This window comes from Neovison vison, chromosome 12 (assembly GCF_020171115.1).
Source record: "Neovison vison isolate M4711 chromosome 12, ASM_NN_V1, whole genome shotgun sequence".
Classification (NCBI taxonomy): Eukaryota; Metazoa; Chordata; class Mammalia; order Carnivora; family Mustelidae; genus Neogale; species Neogale vison.
In genome coordinates this window covers 108,307,516-108,332,620 of record NC_058102.1, presented here as the reverse complement: position 1 = coordinate 108,332,620, position 25,105 = coordinate 108,307,516, and the positions used below count along the sequence as shown (strand labels likewise).

General features: G+C 52.5%; 1 protein-coding gene across 2 annotated transcripts; it reads right to left on the bottom strand.

The window, feature by feature from the left end:
- Positions 1 to 559: 559 nt before the first annotated feature.
- IL17RA (interleukin 17 receptor A) lies at positions 560 to 24,962 on the bottom strand. 2 transcript variants are annotated; one of them, XM_044229428.1, is made up of 13 exons: positions 24,727 to 24,962; positions 14,737 to 14,761; positions 13,887 to 14,033; positions 12,851 to 12,963; positions 11,422 to 11,548; positions 9,833 to 9,880; positions 9,570 to 9,733; positions 8,856 to 8,939; positions 8,387 to 8,471; positions 7,632 to 7,643; positions 7,274 to 7,375; positions 5,070 to 5,111; positions 560 to 4,448 (listed from the first exon to the last, which is right to left on the bottom strand). In XM_044229428.1, exons 1-13 carry the CDS (start codon positions 24,868 to 24,870, stop codon positions 2,947 to 2,949), a joined length of 2,595 nt encoding a protein of 864 aa, XP_044085363.1. In that variant the 5' UTR covers positions 24,871 to 24,962; the 3' UTR covers positions 560 to 2,946. The 2 variants fall into 2 exon arrangements, with proteins under 2 accessions (XP_044085363.1, XP_044085364.1); XM_044229429.1 differs by lacking the exon at positions 7,632 to 7,643.
- Positions 24,963 to 25,105: the final 143 nt, after the last annotated feature.

Here is a 25,105-nt window from a genome sequence, read left to right as displayed (position 1 = left end):
AACCCTTCTGAGGTTCTTCCTAAGCAGAAAAGAGAAACCAGGGTAGAAGCAAAGTGGAAAGCGTATCTACATCACCATCTAATCAGTCCCCGAACCCCCACCACCTCGACTAGGATCAAAGATGGCAGGCAGATGGTCACGCAAACCCACCCAGGAACCAGAAGCTGGACGCCAGGCCCAGGTTGTCGCTCCACTGTAGGTTTGGGTTACATGTTGACTGTGGGTCCTTCCACCTCCTTGGGCCACTTCTGCTCTACTCTACTTAGGAGAGGTTCTTTTTTTTTTTTAAGATTTTATTTATTTATTATTTATTACAATAAATTATTTATTTATTTATTTATTTGACAGAGACCACAAGCAGGCAGAGAGAGAGAGGGGGAAGCAGGTTCCCCACTGAACAGACACCCCACCCCCTACCCCCGCCAAGATGCAGAGCTTGATCCCAGGACCCTGAGATCATGACCTGAGCCAAAGGCAGAGGCTTAACCCACTGAGCCACCCAGGTACTCCTAGGAAAGGGTCTTGAGTGGTAGGAAAACCCCAGCTTGTGGGACATCTGTTCTTAGAATGGTGCTTCTGGGTGAAGCAGGATTTTATTAGCCATATTTCAGAAGAATACAAAAAGCAAGGCAAGGCTTTATTTACACACGCTCTTCATGGTCTTGGCATTGGGCTGACAGCAGACACCACAGGCTGACAGAACTTCCAGCATGTGTGCTGAGCAAAGGCCAGTGGGAGCCTGGGGGCTCCAGGGAAAGGGAGGGAACGTGGGAGGAACCAGGGCATGACGTTCAAGGAAGGGTCCAGAAGCCCTGGGGAACTTCACGATTCCATTTGTACTGGTTATTTCCACAACAGGCAAATCCATAGAGGGATGGGGAGCTGAGGGGTGGTGAGGATGAAGGGGTGCTGGATTTCTTTCTGGGCTAAGAAAAATGTTCTGAAATTGATGATGCCGATGGTTGCTGAGTTCTGAACTCTTAAAAGCCATTGAACTGCATAGGATCAGCTGTGAATGACATGGATGTGCACCGTATCTCAATAAAGTTGTAGGAAAACAAGCAGCCGCCCTAGAGAGAGAGGGGACGCAGTGAACAATGCTAACTGAGGACAGGTGGCCTCCAAGGCCAGCAGAGCTGGACATCAAGGCTTGTGGGGAATGCAATGCAAATGACAAGTATGCTTCTGGGCACCAAGGCCACACTGGTTGGGGCACACCGGTGGCGTGTCCAGTCCACCATGCTGTTCCATACTCTGGACATGGAGTAAGCACTTTGTGGAAGCTGGGGTGACACCACCAAAAGCTTGGTAGGCATGTGGCCCCAGCGAGGCCCACGGGCAGCTTACTGGAGGGAAGACAGAGCCTGAGAGGTTGGCACCTGGGAGAATGTGGCTCCCAATCTTGCTCAGTCTGGAAGGGCTCAGCACAGAACACCGAACATGGGGCAGATTGCAAGTACACAAGTAGCTCATGGTTCTGGGGGCCGGCGAGCCCCAGGCCAAGGAGCTGGCAGACTGGGTATGTGGTCTGTGGAGCTTGCTGCCCGGGTCACAGGAGACCATCTCACTGTGCCCTCACGGGTGTATGGAGCTCTCTGGGGCTCCCTCCTCCCGATCTAATCACCTGTCCCTCTGCTACTGTCACACTGAGGTATTTTGGGGGACACAGACACCCTGTGTGCAGCCCTGCCTCCCCTGGTCCTTCGTGGCCATGGGGCTGTGTACAGGCTGCATGCAGTCTGGGTCTCTGACCTGCTATCCCCCAGGTTGCGCTGGGAAATCGCACAACTTTAAGGACCGGACAGCTGGGAAATTGTCCTATGGTAACAGGTGACTCCACGGAACAACGTGGGGTTCTCACCAGAGTAGACACATTTATTCCTTCTTTTATTGGTCATCTCCCTTGTGTGCACATGTCTGTGTCACACACACACACAAACACACAACCTGGGATGGTTTCCCATCACTCTGTCCCTGAAGCTTGGAGCTCCAGCTGAGGGCGAGGGTACAGGCGAGGAGCTCACCCCAGTGCAGGGGCACACGGTCTCCTGGGCCGGGACCCAGACAGACAGAAGCCCTCAGCTCCTCCCAAGAAGGCACCTGAAGAATAGCTTCTTTACCCACTGAACTTTAGCATCTCTCCTCGAATACTGCCTTTGAGCCTCAGACTTTTAAGTACAGAGAGGTCCATTTCCCTCCCCCTCAGAGAGGCCTGCTCCCCTGCGCCCACCCTGCCGGAGCCCTCCATATCTCACACCCAGGCGTGGGTGCCCAGCTCTGGGACCTCCCGAGCTTGGCGGGGGGGTGCTGCTGCCCAGGGGCTTTCGGGTGTGTTTGGTTGTCAGGTCCTTCCTCTGTAGGGCAGCAGGTAACCCTATCAAAGGAATGCCAGGCCACCAGGCTGATGTCCCAACCCCCTAGCCTGGCCCACAAGCCCCTCTCCAGCCTGGGCTCCGGCTGCCCTGTCCTCCCACTCTAGCCCCCCTGGCTCCAGCCATAGTCTCTGGGCCCAGCTGCTCCTTCTGTGTGCTTTTATAGCCGTAGGCAGACCAAGCCTTTCCAACACACAGGACCATCCCGTTTGCTAATCTGTCACTCTCACCCCTTGGTGACCAGGGCCACTACCTTGTAAGATTTACCTTTACATCTCACACGCTTGGCAACAAGAGGTGCAAAATAAATGTTGCATGACTAAAAATGGCACGACGGTGGCTCAATGACATGGTATCGCTGGCTCAGGGCAGGGGCGGGCTGTGGATTCTTGCCAGGACAGAACATGACCAGAAGGTTAGAGGAAGAAAATTCAGGGGCAGACCTAGGGCTCGAGAGGTCCACATCTAAAGGCAAACACTTCATACAGGAATCTATACATATATACAGACACTCGCATGAACCCTCGTGGACACACACACTCCCTTCGCTCAACACCCTGCGTGCGGGGAGGCCCTAGGGCTCCTCCGGCTCCACACTGTCCCAGCCAGAGCTCTTCTGAAGCTCTTGGAAGAAGAGCCTTCTCTGGAGGCTTCTCAGGTTCTCTAGGTCCTCGGGAGATAGCTGCTTGGCCAATGTCCCCAGGTCCTGCTCTTCCTCCTCTTCCTCCATCTCTGTGAGTACTTCCGGGGGCTGTGGGGAGCTCCTGGAGATGTAACCCTGGTCAGACTGCACCGACTGCCGTTGCTCCTCCTCGGAGGGCGTGCAGAGGTCTCTGAGAGCCACCGGGGCTCTGTCCCAGCCCTCCAGGGCCTGGCAGTTCAGACTCTGCTGGAAGAGGGAGAACATCAAGCCTTCGAGCTGCTCCCTGACGTCTTCCGGGAGGCAGCTGGGCGATGCCATCGGGGTGTTGCAGAGAGGTGGGGCCTCTGAGTCCACGGGGAGGCAGAGGACGCTGTTCCGCTGTGGGCCGTAGCCCTCCAACAGTGGGCAGGCCTCGTCTGCCTCCCCGACAGCCAACCGGCCCGCTGTGTTGCTCTCGGTGGCCAGAGGAACGGGTTCCACGGCCTGAGCCAGAGGGACCTCCTCCACTGGGAGCACTGCGGTGTGGAGAGCCTGGGTTGCCAGTTCTCCTTGGGGCAGGAGTTGAGGGTCCAGCCTCGACAGTCCTCTTCCTTCCTCACTGATGAGCAGCTCTCCCACCAGGGCACCCTCGGAGGCGGGTTCCTGTATCAGGGGTTTCTGCTTGATGATCCCTCTTCCTGGCGGCAGCAGGGGCTCCTCGAACACCTCTTCGTCCAGCGACGGGAGGTCCTGGTCATCCGCTGAACAAAGGTTCTCATGCTCAAACCAGTCTGGGCACTGGACCTGCCACTGCCGGAACCGCTCCACTGCCTCCTTGAGCTGCCAGCCGCTTGGGTTCTGCAGATAGTTCTCCCCTGTGAGCTCCCCGACGCGGTGCATCCGGCCGGGTTCAAACATCTCCAGGTCCTGGATCCGGAAGTACACTTCCTCAAATCTGTCCATGAGCGGGTACCTGGAAGTGATGTTGAAGAGGTCGGGGATGTCACTCTCACTGCTGATGTCACGGAAGTAGCAGACGATGTAGGTGCCGAAGCAGGCTGGCTTCTTGAAGTCTGGTAGGATCATGTTCATGGCTGCGGTGAAGAGGTCCCCTGCTGGCTTCCAGCGGTCACACCGGAGTTGCACGGCCGGCTCCTCCCAGCCGAGGATGGCCTGCCACTTGGCCCGGGTGCCTCGGGAGCACAGAATGATGATCTTGGAGTTGGTCTCCACCATCTCCTGCTTCTGGCGGCCCACCCAGGTCATGACCCCCACCTCTGAGATGACCTGCTCCTCTAGCAGGTCAAGGGCCACTTCTGTGCCACAGACAGTGAGCAGGAACTGGGCGAACTTCAGGACCACATCCACGTAGAGGGGGTGGTCAGCGGAGTAGACAATCCAGACCTTCCTGGGCTTCAGGGGTGGTGGGGTCAGGCTGGTCTCTGGCAGGACATCTGAGGGAAACAAGGAAAGCCAGTCCCCTGGGTTTGGTTGTGCACCTGCGCCGACCCTCAAGCCACAGGCCCAGGGCAGCGGTCCCCACTGGTCAGCCTGAGGGCAGCTGGACCAGCAGACACGGGCTCCCCATTCTCAGTGATGCAGCCGATGCCTTGCAATAAGGCCCGTTCTGGCTGCCTGGAAAGAATCAGTGCGGTGCCTTCTGGGAGAGTGAATTTCTTTCTCAAGATTCCCATCTGGCCTTGAGCCTACACTTTAATTATTGTAATTAAAAAGAAGAAAAGGCACAAAGACCTGCCTACGGAACACTGTTTTGGTATTCTATATATTCTATAATCTATTACAGGCAGGACCTATAACTCTCTTCATCAAAGATGGTACCCTACTCTTCCTTCCCTTGCCCAAGTGATTTCAAAAATGTATCCCAGCCTGGCCATTTGTGGTCCCCTCTGTGTGGGGGTCCTAGAAGGTAGGTCCTCCACGCTGAGGTCTTCTGAAGGAAGTCAGGAGTTAAACTGCAGAAGGCAACCCACGCCTGTGTCTCAAGAGAACCCTTGAGCATGCCTTTGACAGCAACACGCACCAAACCCAACCCACCCACACCAGGAAACACTGACCTGTGCCTTTGCTGTCATTACCATATTTTTCACGATGAGACCCTGAAAGAAAAAAAAAATACGCTGGAGCGGCTCTTTTGGAGGAGCAACAGGGACCAGTTCCCGGGGGCGTCTGCTGGAGCGCTGGCCCAGCCCTGACCCAGGGCAGACAACTAGCGAGGGCGTTCAGAAACAACAGTTGGTAGGTGCTTTGGGGCCTTTGCAGGACCCCGTGCTGTGAGGAGCTGCTCAGGTGTGACTCCCAGGTCTGCCATCAACAGCTGGGAGATGTGGGAAAGTTACTGAGGGCTCTGGAACTCAGTTTCTTCCGCTGTAAAAGGCGTCTGTGTGGTGGAGATGAAAAGAGATTGTATCTGTGAAATGTCTGGCACATTGTACACAGTCAGCTGGGGTCAGGAATATTCTGTAGCCCTGACCTAGCCAGGACCCCCGGCATGGTGACTAGGGGATCCCCCGCATGGTCCCTCGTTCTAGCAATGGTTCCTCTCCTCCCCACGGTCTGGCCAGCCCTGAGGAAACCCCCCAGTGCAGGGAAAGCCTCTTCCCCAGAAGCGTCCTTGTAAGAGGCTTACGACACATCTCCAGAAGCAGCCCCCACCAGGCCCGTTTACAACACTTCCTCCGGGTATTTCTGAAGTGAGGAAAGGAAACGACATTCTGAAGCAACGGTTCCCCCAGAGACGCAAAGAAGGAAACCGTGGTGCGGGAGTCAGCTCCTCGGTGATGTGGCAGGATGCCCAGAACCCACGGGTGGCCAAGGAAGACTTTTCGAACCTGAATTTCAATTCCCACCTCTTGGGCCTCTTCCCAGAACTACCAAAAACAGTCACACAAGTGTCCTTTCCTTCATCCCATGATATAGGGGACTCTTCAATAGGAGGTCAGAGTGCAACTACGGAAATGAAGAAAAAACCTCCCTGGCATCTATGGGGGGCTTTACAGTTTAGGAAGCACTCACGGCAGGAGGCGGGGATGTGGGTGGGGTTGGGGCATGGGGAGGGGCTGGCTCAGTCAGGTAAGCGTCCGACTCTTGGTTTCGGCTCCCCTCATGAGATGGGGCCCCGTGGGGGCTCGGGGGTCAGCGGAGAGTCTGCTTGAGATGCCTTCTCTTTCTCCCGCCACCCCCCAAATCAATCAATCAATCAATCTTTAAAGCACTCACAGAGCTGTTAACTTATTTGACCCTGCTAATGGTCCTGTGGAGAAGGGCCCATGCGGTGGGTCTTCCAGAGCCCATCACACAACAATTAATAATGACTGATACTTAACCTTGATGAACCTTGTAAGTTCTTGTAAGTGTGGGAACGGCTCTCAGGCCAGTGAAGGAGGGGTGCGGGGCCACGGAGGGGCAGGGGAAGGCCCAGCCCTTCACCAGAAGGCCCCATGTGCTTTCTGCTCAGAACTTGGCCAGACAGGGCTGCAAGGAGAGGGGGTTGCTATCTCCCAGCACCCACTGGCCAGGACCTTCCACGCTGGGCCATCCAATCCACACCCCAACCTTGAGAAGGAGGGGTTATTATCCCATTTTCCAGAAGGCAAAACCAGATCTAGGGTTTAGTCAGTAAGCTGCAGGGAGGCAGAGCTGGGGGCCACATCCGTGTGTTCTGGGCCCATCCAGAGCCTTCTCTGTCATTATGCTATCCCTTGCTGTTCTCCCCGACAGATGTACACATCTGGGGGCTGCAGGATGGGCTCGTTCAGGTTCTCCCACCTGCCTGGCTGATCATGTCTGGGGCAGGGAAACTCTACCCTTACTCTTCCAATCCAGTTCATTTTAAAAATATTAATTTTGGTAACAATAAACGAAATTATGGCTAACATCTGTCGAGCAAATAGTGCCAGGCTCTAGTCTAAGAAGTCATATACATTATTTCATGTAATCCTTCCATTCGTTTTATGATGTGGGTATCTTTCTAATTTCTATTTTATAAAAAAGGAACCCAAGGCTCAGGGACTGAAGTAATGGGCCTGGGGCATAAGTGGTGGGGCTGGGATCTGAGCTCATGTCAGCCTTCTGCAGGCTAAGCTCCTGAGAGTTAAGCTTGCTGTGGCCCAAGAGACACAATGTCGATACTTCAGTTGAGATGGAAGGGCTGGGACTACAGGGTGCCCCCCCAGTATGGCCTCTCAGAGACTGGAGTGGGAGGAGGAGGGCCTAGGGAGACAGAGGGGAACAGAGGGGCAAACGCCATGACAATCCTTACTGGGCAGCCTCCAGGTCATGCAGATGATCAGCAGGATGACGGAACCCACCAGCAGGATGGAGATGCCCGTGATGAACCCGTACACCCACAGGGGTATGTAGTCTGTGGGAAGCGGAACGACATGAGTGACATGGCAGAGAAGGCCCGCCCCGCCGGCCCTGAGCTCTCCCAGCCCCGCTGCCCAGCCGCTGGGCAGTCCTTTCCGGCCTGTGCCATGACATGCTGAGGACCTCCACCCCCGGGCTGGCCTCCTTCTCTGCGTAGTTCCAGATGAGGCTCAGTGAGGGACTTGTCCTGTGGCCCCTGACGAAGGGCCCCAGGGACTCCTGTGGTGGATGGGAAGGACAGCTGGCCTTACCTGCAATCGGGACTGCAATGAGAACAAAGGGAAACAGTGTTCATTATTAGCAGTAATCACAGAATCACCGCTGATGTCTGCCAGGGGCCTCTGGTGACCTCGGCTCTACCCTGGCCGTTCCAGAGACCTGTTCTGCTTAATGACAATGTTTACAGGACACATGAGAGCTGCTGGCCTGCTAAGAGGTGCCCCAACTCCCACCTGGGGGCCAGATCCTCATTCCAGCCGATGGAATGGCTGTGGCTCTCTGCTCCCATTCGGGGCTAGGCTGCCGTGGCTTCTGAGTGGGGGGTGGGCCACGGGATGTGCAGCTCTGCCACTTCCCTGCTGAGTGCTCTTGGACAAGTTACTGAACATCTCTGTGCCTCTGCTTCCTCATCTACGTACTACAGGAGGCACGCTCTACTTCATGGCCCGAGGAGTCATAATCCGTGGGGATTAAAAGCGGATGTGCTAAAGCACTTTGTGGTCCATACCAGAACTCTCGGACATGAACGATCCCCAGTTCTTCAGTCACAGAAGTTGAGGATCAGAAAAGTTAAGTGTCTTGCCCGCGGCTACACAGCTAATGAAAGGCAGTCAGGAGGCCAACCCAGCAGTGTCTCTACAGCTCCGCATTGCAAGCCTGAGTAACTCCAAGTAAAATTAAAGTCCACCCCCACCCTCAGCACCAGGTCAGGGCTCAGCTCAAGGTGCTGACCTTCCTTTCACTTTCAATCCCCCCAAATGCCCCAGAGCAGCCATACACCTCCTACCTGGAGCATCTGGAATTTCTGGGCAGGGAAGGATTATGGAGTGTCTGAGACAGTCGTTGAGACAGCTACTGAAGAAGGGCTGGATCTGGGGGAGCAGAGAAAGTGGGGAAGAGCAGGCCACTGAGATGCTGGGTGGAGGGCTCAGGCCCTCCACGAAGGCTTCCTTGCCAACAGAGGCTGCTGCGGGGAGCAGGACTGGCCGGCCACTCCAGGACCCCCACGGGCCTGCGAGTCAGATCGTCCATCGGCTACTGGGTGCCAAGAAGCCCTGCCCGGGGAGGCGGGGAGTATGGGGCTAGGGAAGGCAGACAGGATGCCTCTCTAGGCAGTGATCCCCACGGAGTCGGGGAGCCAGGTCCCTAGAGAGAGCAAGAGTCCTTGAGCTTCTCTCCCTCCCTACTCAGCCCCTCTAGGTGGAGTGCCCTCCTGTGCACGTGCTCCCATACCTGTCCGCACCACACGCACCCACCTGCACTCGGTGGCGGCAGCACCAAGTCCGGTCTGACAGGGTGAGCGTGACATTGGCCCGCTGGTGGAACTCCTCGAGTGTGGGCTGCAGGGAGAGGAGAGGGGGCATCAGGCTGGACCGGCACGAGCTTGCCGCAGCGCTAAGGCAGCTGCTGAGAACATGGCCATCGCTGTCCCCTGGGTCCTGGAGGAATGCCGTGCGGAGAATGGCTCTCCAGGTTTCCGTTCCGGGAGAAACTCCATTTCCCTACGGCAACCAGCTCATTGACGCAGGAACACATCTAGTGACCAGCGTTTCTCTCTTTGCTTGGGCTGCTGGGGATCGTGAGGACAAGCCTGTGCTCACAGCCGACTGCCTGACACACATTTTCCATAGAAACTCCACCCTCGCTTCATCTCGTTTCCTCATCTTTATTTCCCCTTTGTTTCGATACTCACGTTTTAAAACTCTTCAGGTCCTTTTCAGAACAGGTGGAATAAAAGGCAAGGAGAACCAGAGGGCCTGAGGAAGGAGGAACTGAGAGGATGGGGGAGGCGAGCAGGGCAGAGATCAACTACACAATGGAGCCAAAGGAAAGAGCCACCACAGACCTGACTCCACCCTGACCACATGTCAGAAGGAAAGACAAGAGCCGAGTGGTGCAGACCTGGGATCAACCACAGTGCTGGGAGGCTTGACGCCTTGGCATTCGCGCTCAGGGCGGTGACGCCTTACCGTGGACACCATGAGGCCATGATGGAAGCAGCTCTGGTTCTTCGTGTGTGGAAAACTGGTCAGCAGGATCTGGTAAGGGGTAGACTCGTTCCACAGGGTGAAGCTCAGCCGCAGCTGCTGGGCCTCTAGGGTCTCTGCCGTGATGTTGGGGTCCCACAGGCTGCCTGCCCAGGGCAGACAAGGGTTGGGAGTGAGGGGGGTGTGTGCGCGTGCACGTGTGCACTCGGGGAAGCTCTCCCAGCAAGGCCGCTGCCCGCCATTACCTGAGCTCACACATGGTGTGGTCATCCTCATCCTGGGGTCCTCGCAGCCTGCCAACCCGGAGAGAAGGGGAACCACTAAGCTTCAGCCTTAGAAAGTTGGCTTTTCCAGACTCCCGACACCAGGGATAACCACCTCTTTCCTTCTGGGGAGTCTGTTCAAAGACGGCCCCGTCAAAGCAAGCTCCAGGAGTGAACTGCTGCCATGCGCCAGGGGCTCCACAGAACTGGGGGCTGACCTGGTTGTATCATTTCCTCCTCTCTCAGAGAACCTTCCAGACTCAGCTATATTCCTCAGCTTGCTCTGAGAGTCTCCACCCACTCCAGTTCCTCCCCCACCCATTCCGCCCGCCCCAAGCTTTTGTTGAAGTTGCCTCTGACTCTTGACAGGGGCAGAAGTACTTTGTTCCTTCACAGCAGTGTTTCTCGAACTTTCCTGTGCATCACCCTGGGTAGTGTCTGATGCAGTTGGTCTGGGGAGGGTCCCTGAAAATATGCATTTCTGACAGGCTCCCAGGTGATTCAATGATGCCACTGACTTACGGACTGCCTTGAGGACCACAGCTCCAAAGACCTCTTCCTGACTTCCCTTCCATAATGGCATTGACTGTAACATTTTCACTTTGGTTTAAAAAGACATGTGACAGGTATGAACTGCTGTGATAGGGACTAGGTCAGTCTATTGTAGGAATAAGGGAGGGCCCTGGGAGATTCACTCTTCTGACAAGCACTTAATGAACACCCGACCTGTGCCAGGCACTGGTTTAGGCACTAGAGATACAGTGCTGAATAAGGGAGAGCCCCTGCCCTCTGGCGAGCACGTTCCAGTAGAAGAGACCAAAGAAAAAATGTAACACCACGAAAATATCAATGTGTCAGGGAGTGATGGTTAACATGAAGAGAAATAAAAGCAGGGTAAGCAGACTGTGTGTGTGTGTGTGTGTTTGTATGTGTGTGGCACTCCAGGAATTTAAGAAGGCTGTCATTCTGAACAAGCATTTCCTGCACTGCCTACACACAAGGCAATGGTGGGCTCAAGAGCGTGCACGGATGGGTCTAAGCCCCAGACCCCGTCCTCGAGGGGCCTGGGGCTTCACGTGTACTTGGCTTTGAACAATGAGCAATGTAGGTTGTGGCTGAGATGCTGGCAGGAAAGGGACCTAGAAGGTGCACAGACATCAAATGGTGTTTTAGAAGGTAAGCCCAGCGGTCTTCCTAGGCACGACAGGTCTGAGGGGGAAGAGGAGATGATGTCACACACGGGACAGCGATAGATAAATGTGGGTAAAAAGTAAAGAACCAGGCAGGGCAGGTGGGGAATGAAAAAGATAAAAGTGCAGAGCAAGGTGATGAGAGCTGGGACGAGGCTCAAAGCAGGGGTCAAAGCTCTCCCGAGTGGCTTGTCTTCCTGATGCATCCTGGGCAAGGAGCTCCCCAAGCACAGGGTCTGCTCATTCTGTAGATACCTTGTGCTGACAATGGCAGCCATGGCCCAGCTGAGCGGGAAGGCTGCTATCTGAGCAACCTGCGGATTTCTTCTCCAAGAGGAAGAGCCAAGTGATGAAAGGAATGGCTTGGGAGGGCGCTCTTACCAGGCACGGGGAAGTTCCTGGACTGGTGGTTTGGGTCCCCATCAGGGATGGGTTTGGGCAGGTTGTGAACGGTCACCTCATACTCCTGGCCAGGTTCTACCACAAAGTGGCTGAAGGTAAAATGCCACTGAAGAGAGGGAGGAAGGCAAGGTTGGACGGGTCACACACAGACACACACCTCTCCCCCAGCGGTGTGTGCCCAGAGAACTCCACCTCCACCTGCCCCCTGAAAGGTCCGTGAAATGGGAAGATAACAACCACCACGGCAAGATCCAAAATCAGAAGGAGACGCGTCTCTGCTCTTTGCTTCCTCTGGTCTTCGGTGCCTACTTAAAAAACCTAGATTTGGGCTCATCAGTAGACAGTAGTGTCATACGCCAGAAAATCTGGGGAAAGCTAACCCAGTCCTCCTCCCTCGTCAGCCCACAGACTCCAGAACGGTGGGGTGAGGGAGCTAAGCCGGAGGACTCGGGGCAAGTGGGAGAGCTAGCACACAAGCAGCAGCTAAAAACTATTTGTTAAGTGACTCTTCCTCCTTAAATGGGAGAGCCTGGATTTCTTGAGAATGTTCTGGAATACAAAAGTGCAGAGGGAGGGCTATAGACCCCCACTCAGCCTGTGCCTGAGGGTACCTTCATTGCAGAGATAAGAGAAGGTGTGAGGATATTTTCTGGACGGTGCAGATAACACATACCGATTTAAACTCACATCCTAATTAGTCTGGGTGTGGACGGAGGGTGTGTGGTCCTTTGCTTCTAAATCCATCTAGGCACCTGGGCTTCAGCAACCAGCCAGCAGTCAAGTTTGGGGGTTCTCATTAAATAAAGGGGAAGGGAACTGTTCTTGGCTGCTTGGGTTTGCGGAAGATCCGTGAATAGGCCCTTTGGTAGATTTTGACTGGCAGTGTTCAGACAGGAGCTTACCCCGGAATCACCTGGAAGGCTGGTTCAGCACCAAAGGCTGGGCCCTGACTCAGTGTTTCAGATTCTAGAAGTCGGGGGTGGGGCCCGAGCTTCTGCATTTCTAACTGGCTCACAGGGCGTGCTGATGCTGCCTGTCCTGGGACCACACTCTGTGAACTGATACTTCAAACCCGCCAAATGTGAATCAACCTTTTACCATCGGGCAGCGAGCAGCAAAATACATGGAGAGTTCTGCAGAACTCCCTCGCTTGTGCCCCCAGCCACAGCAGTCTGGGCAGAGCTGCTCTTTGCTGGAGGCAGCACCCCCCCCCCCCCGGAAACCTCGGTTACACAGGAAGAGAACAGGAGTGGGGCTGTGCAAGGCCTTCCCCTCAACTTTGTGCTGAACAACTAGGGAAAGCTGGGAGCAAAAGCAGGGGTGGGCGTGTCTGGGATGTTTCAAAAACCACGTTCTGCCCCTCGCTATCATGAGAGGAACACAGTCCTCTCTGGGGCCAGCTGCTTACCCGCTGGCGATGATGCTGCAGTCTGGACAGAAACTCAAACTTGACGCACAAGCGTTCATTGGTGTTCAGCTGCAGGACAGATAGCTCAGCACCCTCCAGGAAGAGAATGCTCGCTGCAGGTCGGGGAAGAGACAAACACAGGACGGTCAACAGAGACAAACCGCTGGGTGTGGCACTTCCCTGCCCGTTATGCTAACTCACTCTTAAAGAAAATCTGTTTGCTGTACCTAAGCCTCCACTTCCTGTTCCCTCCAGCTCACTCCTGGGTCTGGGGGAGCTGACAGCCTTGCGGGCTTACTTCCTAGCCAGGCAAGGACACTTGAAACTTTTTACGCTGGACCAGAGGTAAAGGCTGTACAGATTTGTGGCTAGGGTGTTGGCGATGTGGCTGGGTGTCCCAACCTGGCTGTCCCCATCCTTGGAGAAGCTGGGGTAGGCACCAGGGGCTATAAGGAGGATGAGCTCCCCAGGGCCCCAGTCACAAATGTGGGGCTGGCTCTTGTTAACCCCAATCTTCCTGATTCTGTCTACAGCTCTCTATCCCTGAAGAGGTTTTGGTGGGGGAAGTGTTGTTTTAAAAACATGCTAGCCCCTAGGGATGGTTGTCTGGCTTAGTAGGATCTCAGGGTTATAAGTTTGAGCCCCATGTTAGGTGTGGAGAGGACTTAAAAAAGAAAAAAAATTCCTGCTTCTAAATTAAAGAAAAAAGCACACTGGCCAATGTGTTACCATTTGGTATCACAGTCAGAGAATGAACCACTTGACTTTTTTTCCGGGGTGATAAGGATTTTAGGCCCAAGGAAGGATGGTGGGTTGAGAAGACAGCATCATGGGTTAATATCTAAAACACTAAAAAAGGACTCATTGACTGCATGAAATGATGGAGGCTTTCAGCATGAAATCTAGGCCCTCATGTCTGAGCACGGGTCCGGGACTCCATTCTGAATCTGGTGGGGGGCAGCAGGTATGACGTACAGGCTCCCCTGGAGGAGGGTAGACCCTCCGGCACTGTCCCCCTCCCCCCACGCCTGCTCACCATCTGTCTGCAGGGTCCATCTGATGCGAGCCACAGGTAGGAGGTCTCCATGCTGGTTGTGGGCAAAGTCCAGGTGGACCTGGACATCTTTGGGGGATGAAGGGGTCAGATTTCGAGGGTGGATCCAGCTGTCATCCAGGCAGGTACCTGGAGCCGGAAAGTGCAGGAATCAGAGAACGCCACGCTCTGCGAGAACCTGAAGAAGCTGCTGGAGAAGGAGGCATGCAAGCAAGATCCCCCAGGAGTGGCTCCAGAGGGCTTGATCGTGCACACACAGGGCCTGGGACCCCAGCCAGCTCTGCCACCCCGCCCCTCTCTTCTCCAGCTTATCTGAGCCCCTGCAAAGCTCTGAAGTCTAAAGGACATTTTAGGACAGGAGACAAAGCATGAAACTTGGTTTTGCGATAAGGCAGTGAAATGGGGCATGGGAAGGATGGGGTAGTAATAAAAGGTGATATATGTTTTATACCAGGGCTCATCCCTAATTAGCACGGATGCTTGAAGTATGTGTCTCCTGCTTGAATTGAAACATAAAACAGGATCAACCTCACAGGTATCTCTCACATTCTAGTGACAAGATCTGGCAAATCAAGTCATATGGAAGACACACCGGGGTGGCACCCCAGACAATGTGTTCAAAACCTAAGTGACAATCCCATGTCTCACTTCCTGACTTTCGCATCACGGCTACTCTCGAGAGGAGGCGCAGGTGCACACAGCCTGGATTCTCAGGGATCCCTCTTGCTGTCACCCTCACCCTGAGCCTACGGGGAGGGACAGTGCTCCTGTTAGACAGCTGCATGAGGTTAGCACTTAATATTAGCAGGACGAACCCAAACAGATGACTTACTATTCTTGACTGCGCAGTTTAGTCCCTGTGGAAGAAAGGAAGGAGGTAATTACAGCGGGGAAAGAATGGTCATGCATCAGTCAGGCTCCCCATGCTTCTCTAGGCTCATTCTTAAGACTAAGATGTCCACAGCAGCACCCCTGCTTTTGGAAGCCACTCCTGGGGCAGGGAATCATCATCTCCTCACGCTTCTCCCATCCTGCCCACCCAGGGAGAAACAGGATGGCAAGTGGGTCCAGTGGATGACAGAATGGAAAGGGCATTTTCTGAGTAACTGTTAACAGCTGGGAACCTCCCCTTTTTAAGAGTCTCATGCTCTACCGACTGAGCTAGCCAGACGCTGGAACCTCCCCCCCCCTTTTTTTTTAAAAGATTTTATTTAGTTATTTGAGAGAGAGAGACAGTGAGAGAGAGCACGAGAGGGGAGAAGGTCAGAGAGCGAAGCAGACTCCCCATGGAGCTGGGAGCCTGATGTGGGACTCGATCCGGGGACTCCAGGATCACGCCCTGAGCCGAAGGCAGTCGTCCAACCAACTGCGCCACCCAGGCGTCCCGAACCTCCCCCTTTTAAAAGACACTGAGAGGGTCTCTCGGGGCACCCCGCTGAAAGCCCTCTAAATACCCTGGGGCCTCGCACCTCCCGTCTGAACGACAGTGCTGCGAGAGAAGGGAATGAAACCACAGCTCCCGTGACAGGGTCAACTGTGGAAAATTCACCACCTCCCTACGAGCCCTCTTAGGTGCCAGGCCCTGATCGGGGTGACCGAGACAGAGTATTTCTCAAATCCTCACATGAATTTAGGACTAAGCGTTACCCTCAGCCCTGTTTTATAGATCAGAAAACCGAAGCACAAATGTGACCTTATAGCTGCCTCCCACTTTGGCAATATGTGTGAACTCTCTAACCCAGAGGAGCTCTGGAGAGCCAAATTTAGAAGCCCTAATTACAACCAGTAGGAAATGCAATCACTGACTTCAGTCTGGCCAGCTGACTCTACTTCGGAAGACACGCACACACATCCTTGGAGCTGAGTCACCTCACCACCACTTACCAGCTAAGGGACTTTAGGCCAGACACAAAATGTTGCCAGGCCTTGATTTCTTCAACTGTAAAATCAGAATGATCATAATACCACATCCAGAGCATTGTTGAGAATTAAATGAGACACACATTAAGATCCTGGGGCAGGGAGTGGGCTGGTGGTGATGGCCGCATGAGTGTGGGAGGGAGCCCTTCACTTTCCGCTTCTAATATCCGCATTACAAAAAGTTTCAAACAGCGGAAATGTATTTGTGTATTGATTATACAGTTAAAATAATACAGTGCCACGAACCGTTACACAGGCTGCTTACTAGAAGCCCTAAGAAAATCATGATGAAGAATTTTGTTGGCTGCAGGGCTCAGGGAACCATGTCACTGCCTGCTCAATGACACAATATTTGTCCAGTGTCGGGCACATAATGGCTGCTCTTTAATTACTGGCTGCCTTTCCTCAGAGCTTGGCATTTAGTAAGCACTCAGTAAATGGAAGCTTTTATTATAAGGGGTGACCTCCACATATTCAGGTTTGGCAGTAGAGTAAGGGAGGAACCCAGGCTCGGCTATTTTGAATTACCCACACGTGCAAAATGGACCAATCAGTTGGAGTAGAAAGACAGATGTTGAAGCATATCAGGAATACAATTTTCAGGACAAGAGAGGGATTTGGTGTATGCATGTAAACCGGGTGTTGGGGTCAGCAATTGCCTGTCTCTCTCAAGAGGGAGCAGAGAGACAGGGTAAAGATGGGAGAAGATGTCCACCAGGGTTCACTCACAGAGCAGATACAGGGATGAAAACCTTGCACATGTTCTGGGACTGATTCTAAGCATGCCATTTCATTCAGACCCTACCCTCTGGGACACCAGCTCATGAGCCCTTGGGGTCCTGTCCAGCTCTTGGCGCTGAATTCTCCCTCACCCAGGGCCATCAAAACTCTGCGAGGCACTTCTCACACATTCAACAGAATCCACCAGCTGCTTCTGCTCATTCTAGGGTCACTCTGTTTCCAAGGCGGCAAGGAGATTAACTTCCACACACATGCTCATTTCTCCTCCCACCAGAAACTCCTAGGACTAGGGCACAGAGGACAAGACACTGCTGTCCACCAGGAAATATCACGTAAAGGATAAAGAGAATGAGTTACGTAGCTATCTTTTGACCTGGAGTGATGCTTAAGATGTGTTGATGAGTAAGAAACATAAGTGAAGGACTATTTAGCATATGATCCAATTTTCTGTGGAAATAAGTGATGAGAAAACACTTCCCATATATGATACATATGATGAATATCATTGTATGAACATATAAAGATATGTGGACAGATATATAGCAGGTCATTAACACATGGGTTACTGGGAGTATGGAAGCAGAACAGATGGAGAGAGGGAAGATGAGGGGAAAGAGATTTAAACAGAAGAGAAAATTATGCGTATCAGTGAAATACAGAATGACACATTCCATTAGAGGTCATGGCATGTTGACCATAGACATATGTTATCTTCTGCCTCTCCCCAAACCACAGGAAAGTTCTAGGAAAGAGAACATTTTTAGGAATTTTCATGGACAAAGAGAAAACATAGTGGACAAAAGATGTGAACAAATTTAAAAAAAAATTTTTTTTTAGATTTTATTTATCTGAGAGAGAGCATAAGCAGTGGGCGTGGTGGGCAGAGAGAGAAGCAGGTTCCCCACTGAGCAAGGAGCCCGATCCTAGCACCCTGCAATCATGACCTGAGCTGAAGGCAGCCAGTTAACCGACTGAACCACCCAGGCATCCCAAGAACAAATTTTTAAAGGCCAAGTGGAAGGAGGCATAGGCAAATGGCTCAGGTCAAGTGGAGGAACTTGGATCTGAGTGGTACAGAAGGGAAAAAGGACAAGAGAGAAGCCAACAGAACCTTTTAAAGCATCAGGTCTTTTAAAGGTATCATGTGTCTGGGGAGGTAGTATAAACAAAGGAACCGAAGGGGGTCTGGTTCAGTGAAGTTCTGCACAGGGAACGTTGGGAATCATTACCTTTTTCCCTGCTCTGATCTCAGAACACTGGCAGCCAAGCCCTGGAAAAGACCTCCTGATTCCAACATTTGAGAGTCCACTGATGATGGACAGGATATGTTCTCTATTAGCCCGACTCCCTGAAGTCCAGCGATCAATAACCCCTACCTACACAGAGTATTTAATCAGCTTTTAAGGACCTTGTTCTTCTTCTTCTTCTTCTTCTTTTTTAAAAAGATTTTCTTTCTTTATTTATTTGACAGAGAGACACAGCAAGAGAGGGAACACAAGCAGGGGGAGTGGGAGAAGGAGAAGCAGACTTCCCCCTCAACAGGGAGCCTGATGCGGGGCTTGATCCCAGGATCCTGGGATCAAGAGCTGAGCCAAAGGCAGATGCTTAACAAATGGGCCACCCAGGCACCCCTAGGACCTCATTCTTTAAAAAAATTTTTTTTCATTAAGTTTTTCATTTTAATTTCAGTATAGTGAAACACAGTGATATATTAGTTTCAGGTATAGACTATCATGAGTCAACACTCCATACATTACTCAGTGCTCATCATGATTAGGACCTTGTTCTTTTTTTTTTTTTTTTTTTGACATTTCAAAGAATTTATTACAAGCATTTGAGATCCAGGAGGAACAACAAAGTTTATATTGCTTTGAGAGTGGCAGGGGGAAAATTAGTTTACAAAGAATATACTTATACAGTGCGGTGCTTCTTTGTCATTGTCTAGATTTACCATTTCTGGGTAGTGCTGTGTAGATTAGTCAAATCATGTAGAAAAGGGTTTAACAAAGCAGACAGCATGTTCACCCCACTGACTACGGAAGCTCACGTCAAGTAGCGACAGATAGGAGGGGTGCCAGATTCAGAGAGGGTGGAGAGATTATTGCTGCATTCGGACATGGCAAGTCACAACCTCCCCAGGGAAGCAGCCCACTCTGAGCATCACAGCGGGCAGATCCGTGGCTCATCGGCAGCGAGCGCAGCTCTGAGGCTGGAGCCGCACACGACGTAGGACCTTGTTCTTAAAATACTCTCAGACAGGGGCAACTGGGTGGCTCAGTTCATTAACCATCTACCTTGGGTTTGGATCATGATCCCATGATCAAGCCCCACATGGGGCTCCTTGCTCAGTGGGGAGCCTGCTTCTCCCTATGCCTGCCACTCCCCCTGCCTGTGCTCTCACTCTTTCTCTGTCAAATAAATAAATAAAATCTTCATAAAAAAATCTTTTCAGGGGCACCTGGGTGGTTCAGTGGGTTAAAACCTCTGCCTTTGGCTCAGGTCATGATCCCAGGGTCCTGGGATCGAGCCCTGCATCGGGCTCCCTGCTCGGCGGGGAGCCTGCTTCCCCCCACCCCCGCCTGCCTCTCTGCCTACTTGTGATCTCTGTCTGTCAAATAAACAAATATAATCTTAAAAAAAAAAAAAAAGTCTTCTCAGATAGCCAAAGAGTATGAGATACTTAAGAAGGGTTTCCTGTATGAAAAATAGATCAAAACATACACATTTTAAAAAATAATGCTGGGAACAGAATAAAACTAAAACAAACAAAATTATGATAGTTTCAAGGAGATAAGAGGGGACACTGACAAGGACAGGATACTGTGGTAAAATGAGAAGGCAGGGTCCTTGGAAATGAACTTTGAAAATAAAAAAACCCATAGAAGGGTTGGGCTTTAATTCAGGAAATTTCTCTGAAAGTAGAATAAACACAAACAGAAATAGGAGAGAAAATAAATGACTATTTAGAGAATGAATTCAGGAAATCAAGGTATGATTAACTGGATTTCCAGAGGAAGGATATACAGAAAACAGAGGGGAAGAAATTAAAAAGCAAAGAAACACTCCAGACTGAAGGATACATACTTCTAAATTAAAAAGTTTCACTGAATGGACTGGACAAAAGGCCCAGATCAAGGTCCAACATGATGAAACTTCTGGAATACCAGGCATAAAAAAATCTAAATAATCCCAGAGGGAGAAAAAGTAGGTACCACACACAGAGAGTCAGCAAGGCCCTGGCCTCCTCAGCATCTGCACTGTTTGCTAGAAGGCAACAGAACAAGGCCTTCAAAATTCTGAAGAAAAATGATCTTTCACCTGTGATTTTAATGCCCAGCCAAATTAATAAAAAGTGTGAGGGTATATATGTGTATATACTTCCCTCACACCCTTATACCTTTTCTTAGGAAACTGTAGGAGGATATGTTCCAGGAGAATGAGGGAGGGAGGCCCTGGGAAGACACACAGAGGATCCAAGACAGGACAGTGAGTATGACAGTTACACCACAGGCCTAGCCAGGGATCTACTGAGGCTGGACCTGGAGAAGCCGGGATTCTGGGAGGGAGTTCTCTGGGGGGAGAGGGAATGGAATCAATGGAATTATCTGATGTTTGGAGAAAAAAACATCTGACAAATCTGACAGAAAAAACCCTGACTAGTTACATGGAAGATTACAAAAGAATTAAGGCACTTATCATCTTGGAAAGGGAAAAAGAATTACACCAGAAAAGGAATGTAATCTAAGTACACCTATGGGCCTCAGCGGTGAAGGTTACCTACTTGTTACAAATACAGATAATGGATTTCACTAAAATTGTGTTATAACTACAGTGGCGACATTGGGAGAAGCCATGGAAGGAGAAATGTAAGAAATTAAAATTTTTACCTACTATGAGTCAATAGGTCACATCTAAAATTGACAAGTCAAGAATAACAGTATAAGTACATTTAGAAATGTGGAGGCAAATGCCAGAAAGGAAAAAAAAAACCCTAAAATAAATGGAAGGTGATCGTCTTTGGGAACGTTTTAGGGAGCAGTGAGGGCTGGGACAGAGATCTGTTGGTTTGGGTTTTATTCTATTTTATTTTTTTAAAGATTTTATTTATTTATTTGAGAGAGAGCATGAGGTGCACATAGGGGGTATGGCTGAGGGAGTGGGACAAGCAGACTCTGTGCTAAGTGCAGAGCCCTAAGCGGGGCTCGATCTCAGGATGATGAGATCAAGGCCTGAGCCCAAATCAAGAGTCCGAGGCTCAACTGACTGAACCACCCAGGCGCATCCCACCCCCATTATCCTATTTTTACTGATGAAAAAACTGAGACACATAGAGGTCTGTTAAGTGGCCCAGGTCCCACAGAGCTGACCCTCAAACCCATGCAGTTTTGTTCCAGAATCCATGCTCTGAATCACAGCTATAACATCTAAATGAAAAAAACGGAAAAAAAAAAAAAAAAAAAGAAAAAAAAAGGGACACTTGCAACAGGTAGGCCAATAGTCTCTCTCCACAGTGGTGAGGATTAAAAGGAAGGAATTTCTTTTCACTGTGTCACACTCTGTACATTCAAAGAACAAGACCAAGTGCCAGGTCAAGAAAAGTGGGCTCTGAAGTCACAGACCGCTTGGCTTCTCAGCTCAGCACTCCCTAGCGGGGCCACCTTCGGCCAATCACCCAGCCTCTCTAGGAGGGGGCAGTGGTGTGGCCTGGTGGGCTGCTGTGAGTGTGAAGGGAAGCTGCACAGGTGAAGCCCTAGTACAGTGCCTGGCCCTGGAGCCTTCCAAAGCTACAACACATGTAGTTTGGTGCCTTCACTCACCTCCACGGTATCTGCTCTCCCCAGAACCCTGTGAGGTGAGCTGCTTTTATCCGTGAGAACACTGGCTCCTTACCGCGGAGTGACTGACCCAGAGCTGCAGAGCGGGTAGGCAGGGAAGCCCAACCCAGAGCCCAGGTCTTTGGACCCTGTGTGGTGTCTCCCCTGCCCAGCCCTGCTGGGTCCTTCCAGCGGTTCTGTGCTGTCACAGTCTCTAGAAGGAAGGCCTGCCTGGTGCGGTCAGGGTGTGAAGTGGGGCATGATGGCCTGGGAACTGGTAACTGGGCTGGCAGCCAGGACTGCTGGAACGCCTCCACCAAGTACGAGTGTCCCCAGAACACAGCCTTTTACACCAGAAGAGTGGCATGGCAACCGGAAGGGAAGGCTTAAATCAAACATTCTGCCACAAGTCAAAACCACAAAGTGCTCAGGAAAGAAAAAAGAATTTGTAAGACAACACACATCCTGCCTATAAAACAGTATGTTAACACTCATCCCGACCAAATCCAAGTCACTGTCTTCCCTTGAGCTTCTCTGGGCTAGCTGTCTTGGGGGACCTGAGGGAAAGCCCGAGCCATGGGAAGGGCCAACCTGGAGACTGCTCAGGAAATTGTAATTACTTATGGCCACTCCAATATCGATTTCTGTGGGGAACCCAAGAGTCATCTGGGTTTTGAGCTATTAAATCCAGGAAGCCAGAAACAGTGCTATGCCTGGTCTCAGGTAATCACTCCTTTTCATTCATCCATTCATTCACTCATTCCTTTGACTCTCATTCCACATAGATTTATCAAGCCCCACACCCTGTGTGTGCGGCACCAGGCTAGGAACAGAATAGGTGTGCAGAAGGCTCCTCTCTGCCTTGGGAGACAGTCACTGAACACTCAATCCAACTGGGCTTTGGACAGGCATTTATATTCTGGAAAGTGTTCGGACAAACTTTGTGACGGCTCACCCAGCCCTTTCTTGTGGAAGGGAGGACACCCAGCCGCAGGCCACTGGAGCTGCTCAAGCTTGCAGGGATTCTAGGTGGTGAAGTCAGGATGCAAATGCAGTGCTCTGAGGAGGCAGAGAAAACTGAAAGGTGCTTGTTTCTTTCTTTTAAAGGGACTAGTCCAGGGGCGCCTGGATGGCTCAGTTGATTGTGCCACTGGCTTCGGCTCAGGTGGTGATCCTGGAGTCCAGCATTGGACTCCCAGCTCTGCAGGGAGTCTGCTTCTCTCTCTGACCTTCTCCCCTCTCCTCTCTCTCTCACTCTCTCAAATAAATGAATGAAATCTTAAAAAAAAAAAAAAAAAAAGGGGACTAGTCCATGAAGATAAGGGGGCTGTGAGTCAGGTGGGAATGTAAAGGCAAGGTGGGGGAGGGGGAAAAACGTGGGTGATCTAAGACAACTCTGGCTGATAAGTATCTCTCTCCAGCCCTTCCCCTGCTCCTAACTTTCAGAAGTGCTTCCCACTGAGCAATTAAAGTCAAACAGTCTAGCTCTCACACCAGGGCACCACGGAGTCCCTACCTGCCCTTCTAGCTTCTTCTTTCACTTCCCTGCCACACACACCCTCCACTGCAGCCACCCACCTTATCCTGTCCATCCAACGGCCTTGGCTCAACCCCTTTCTGCTGCCTGGACTGCTCCACAACCTCTGGTTCTGAATTTCCCCCACCGCAGGGCTGCCCAAGTGCCTTATCTGCGATGAAGAACATCCCAGCTGGAAACAAGTTTTCTTCGTGGAATTCTGCACACTCTCTGGTTGCACAAAGAGCACTAGCTACGGGCTGCCCTGTACCATACTTAGCATCTTCAAGCCTCTTCCCCTCCTAGATGATTTAAGTTCCAGGACCATGGGGACTCTGCGCCCATGACAGTTGACAGTTTCAGTTCAGAGCAACAGTAGGACCTTGTATTTTGCAGGCAGCTGGCAAATGGGCATTAAAAAATGAACACCGAATTCTCTAGGTAGAATAGTTCTATACCAACTTCTGTGGGAAGGATCTGCTGAGCATATGTCCTGTTTTGCCTAAAAGTGGGAGTCTCAAGACCATTTCCCAACATCTGTCACATTAAAAAAAAAAAAAATCCTGCTAGTCATTCATCTCCACCCTCTTTTGGCAAATCCTCCACAAAATTAGATAAGGAGAAGTATCTCCTTGGTTGTTTCACATCCTCTGACTCAGATACTGGGTCAGAAGTGGTGGTGGTGGGGGGGTGCCTGGGTGGCTCAGTTGGTTAAGCCTCTGCCTTCAGCTCAGGTCATGATCTCAGTGTCCTGGGATCAAGTCCCACATTGGGCTCTCTGCTCAGTGAGGAGCCTGCTTCACCCCCTCTCTCTGTCTGCCTCTCTGTCTACTTGTGATCTCTCTCACTGTCAAATAAATAAATAAAATCTTAAAAAAAAAAAAGAAAAAGAAAAAGTGGTGGTGGGGGTGGGCTGAGGAAACCAGAGAGCAAGTGGAGGAGAGAGGGCAGTTTTGGGGGGAGAAGTTGTGGAGGTGGGCACGGTGATTTGCTGTTTGTTTTTTTGCCCTGAAGATGGTTCTCCACAAAAGGCCACTTCCCAACAGGTGGGTGTGTCACTTCCTGGGGTCACAGCCCGGGTACTACTTGACAGATACAAACTGGACCCTAGTGGTGGTGGGAGCTGGAAAGACGGTGTCTTAATCCTCTGCCTAACCCTCAGGGCTTCGCCCCTCTGGAGAGGTGTCGCCCGGAGTTAGCCGTATGCCCTCCGCACAAGTGTCCCGGTCTCACCGTTCCGGGCCCTTAGCCCGCACCGGCCGTCCGGATTCGCGCGCAGAGCTCTAGGACCGCGGGGTCTCTCGGAGTAGGGCCGAGATCCGAGGCGGCCCCAGACTTCCGAACAGCGGCCCCCTAATCCGAATGCCGGAGCTGGCCGGACTCCTTTGAGGCGAAGCTCTCGAGGTCCGGATGGGTGTCCGGGGCTCGGGCCGTGGCCCGCCCCTGCACCACGGGGATTCGCAGGGTGCACAGCGAGGAGGCCGCTCCGGGCCAGTCCTGGCTCCCCTGAAGGGCCCTCCCCACCTCCCTTTCTAACTCACTCTGCCCGCCTCTCCGGCCGGGCCCTATACCTCCCTCTCCTTCCCCGAACCGTGGGGGGCCCGGCGGCGGCCCTCCCGCCTCCTGCCCAGGACGCTGCGTCGGGTCGTTTACCCCGAAAACTCCCTCTGCTCTCCCGTTCTCCCCGCAGCCCCCACCGCTCCAAGTGTTCCCCGGAGCGTGGCCGCTCTTCGTGGCCGACCCTCGGACCCGCTGAGAACCCCCGCGCATTTCTCGGCCGGGGGCACCTCACCCGCCCCCGCAGCATCCTCAGGGCGCGTCGGGGTCTCACCTCCTGAGAGCAGACTGGCGCCGGGTAGTCCAAGAGTCGCGGGGAGGCGCGAGCCAGGGACAGACCGCTCAGGAGCAGGGGCACTAGTAGCCGCCCCAGCGGGGGCCCCGGGAGGACGGGTGGCCCGCGGCGCGGAGTCCCCATGGTCCCGCGCTGTCGCAGGGCGCTGGCGGCCCGCGGTTGGGGCTCTGCGGGGCACGGGCCCTGGGCTTCCCCTTCCTCGGAGAAGCTCCGAACGGCTCTTCTTCGCCCGCTTCCGGCTTCCAGGCGCGCAGGGGCCGGGCAGCCGAGGGGCAGGGCTTGGGCCGGGGACCGGCGCCGCGCTGGGCCCTCCTCCCGCGGTGCGCGCAGGTGCTCGCTCCTCCCCTCGCTCCTCCGC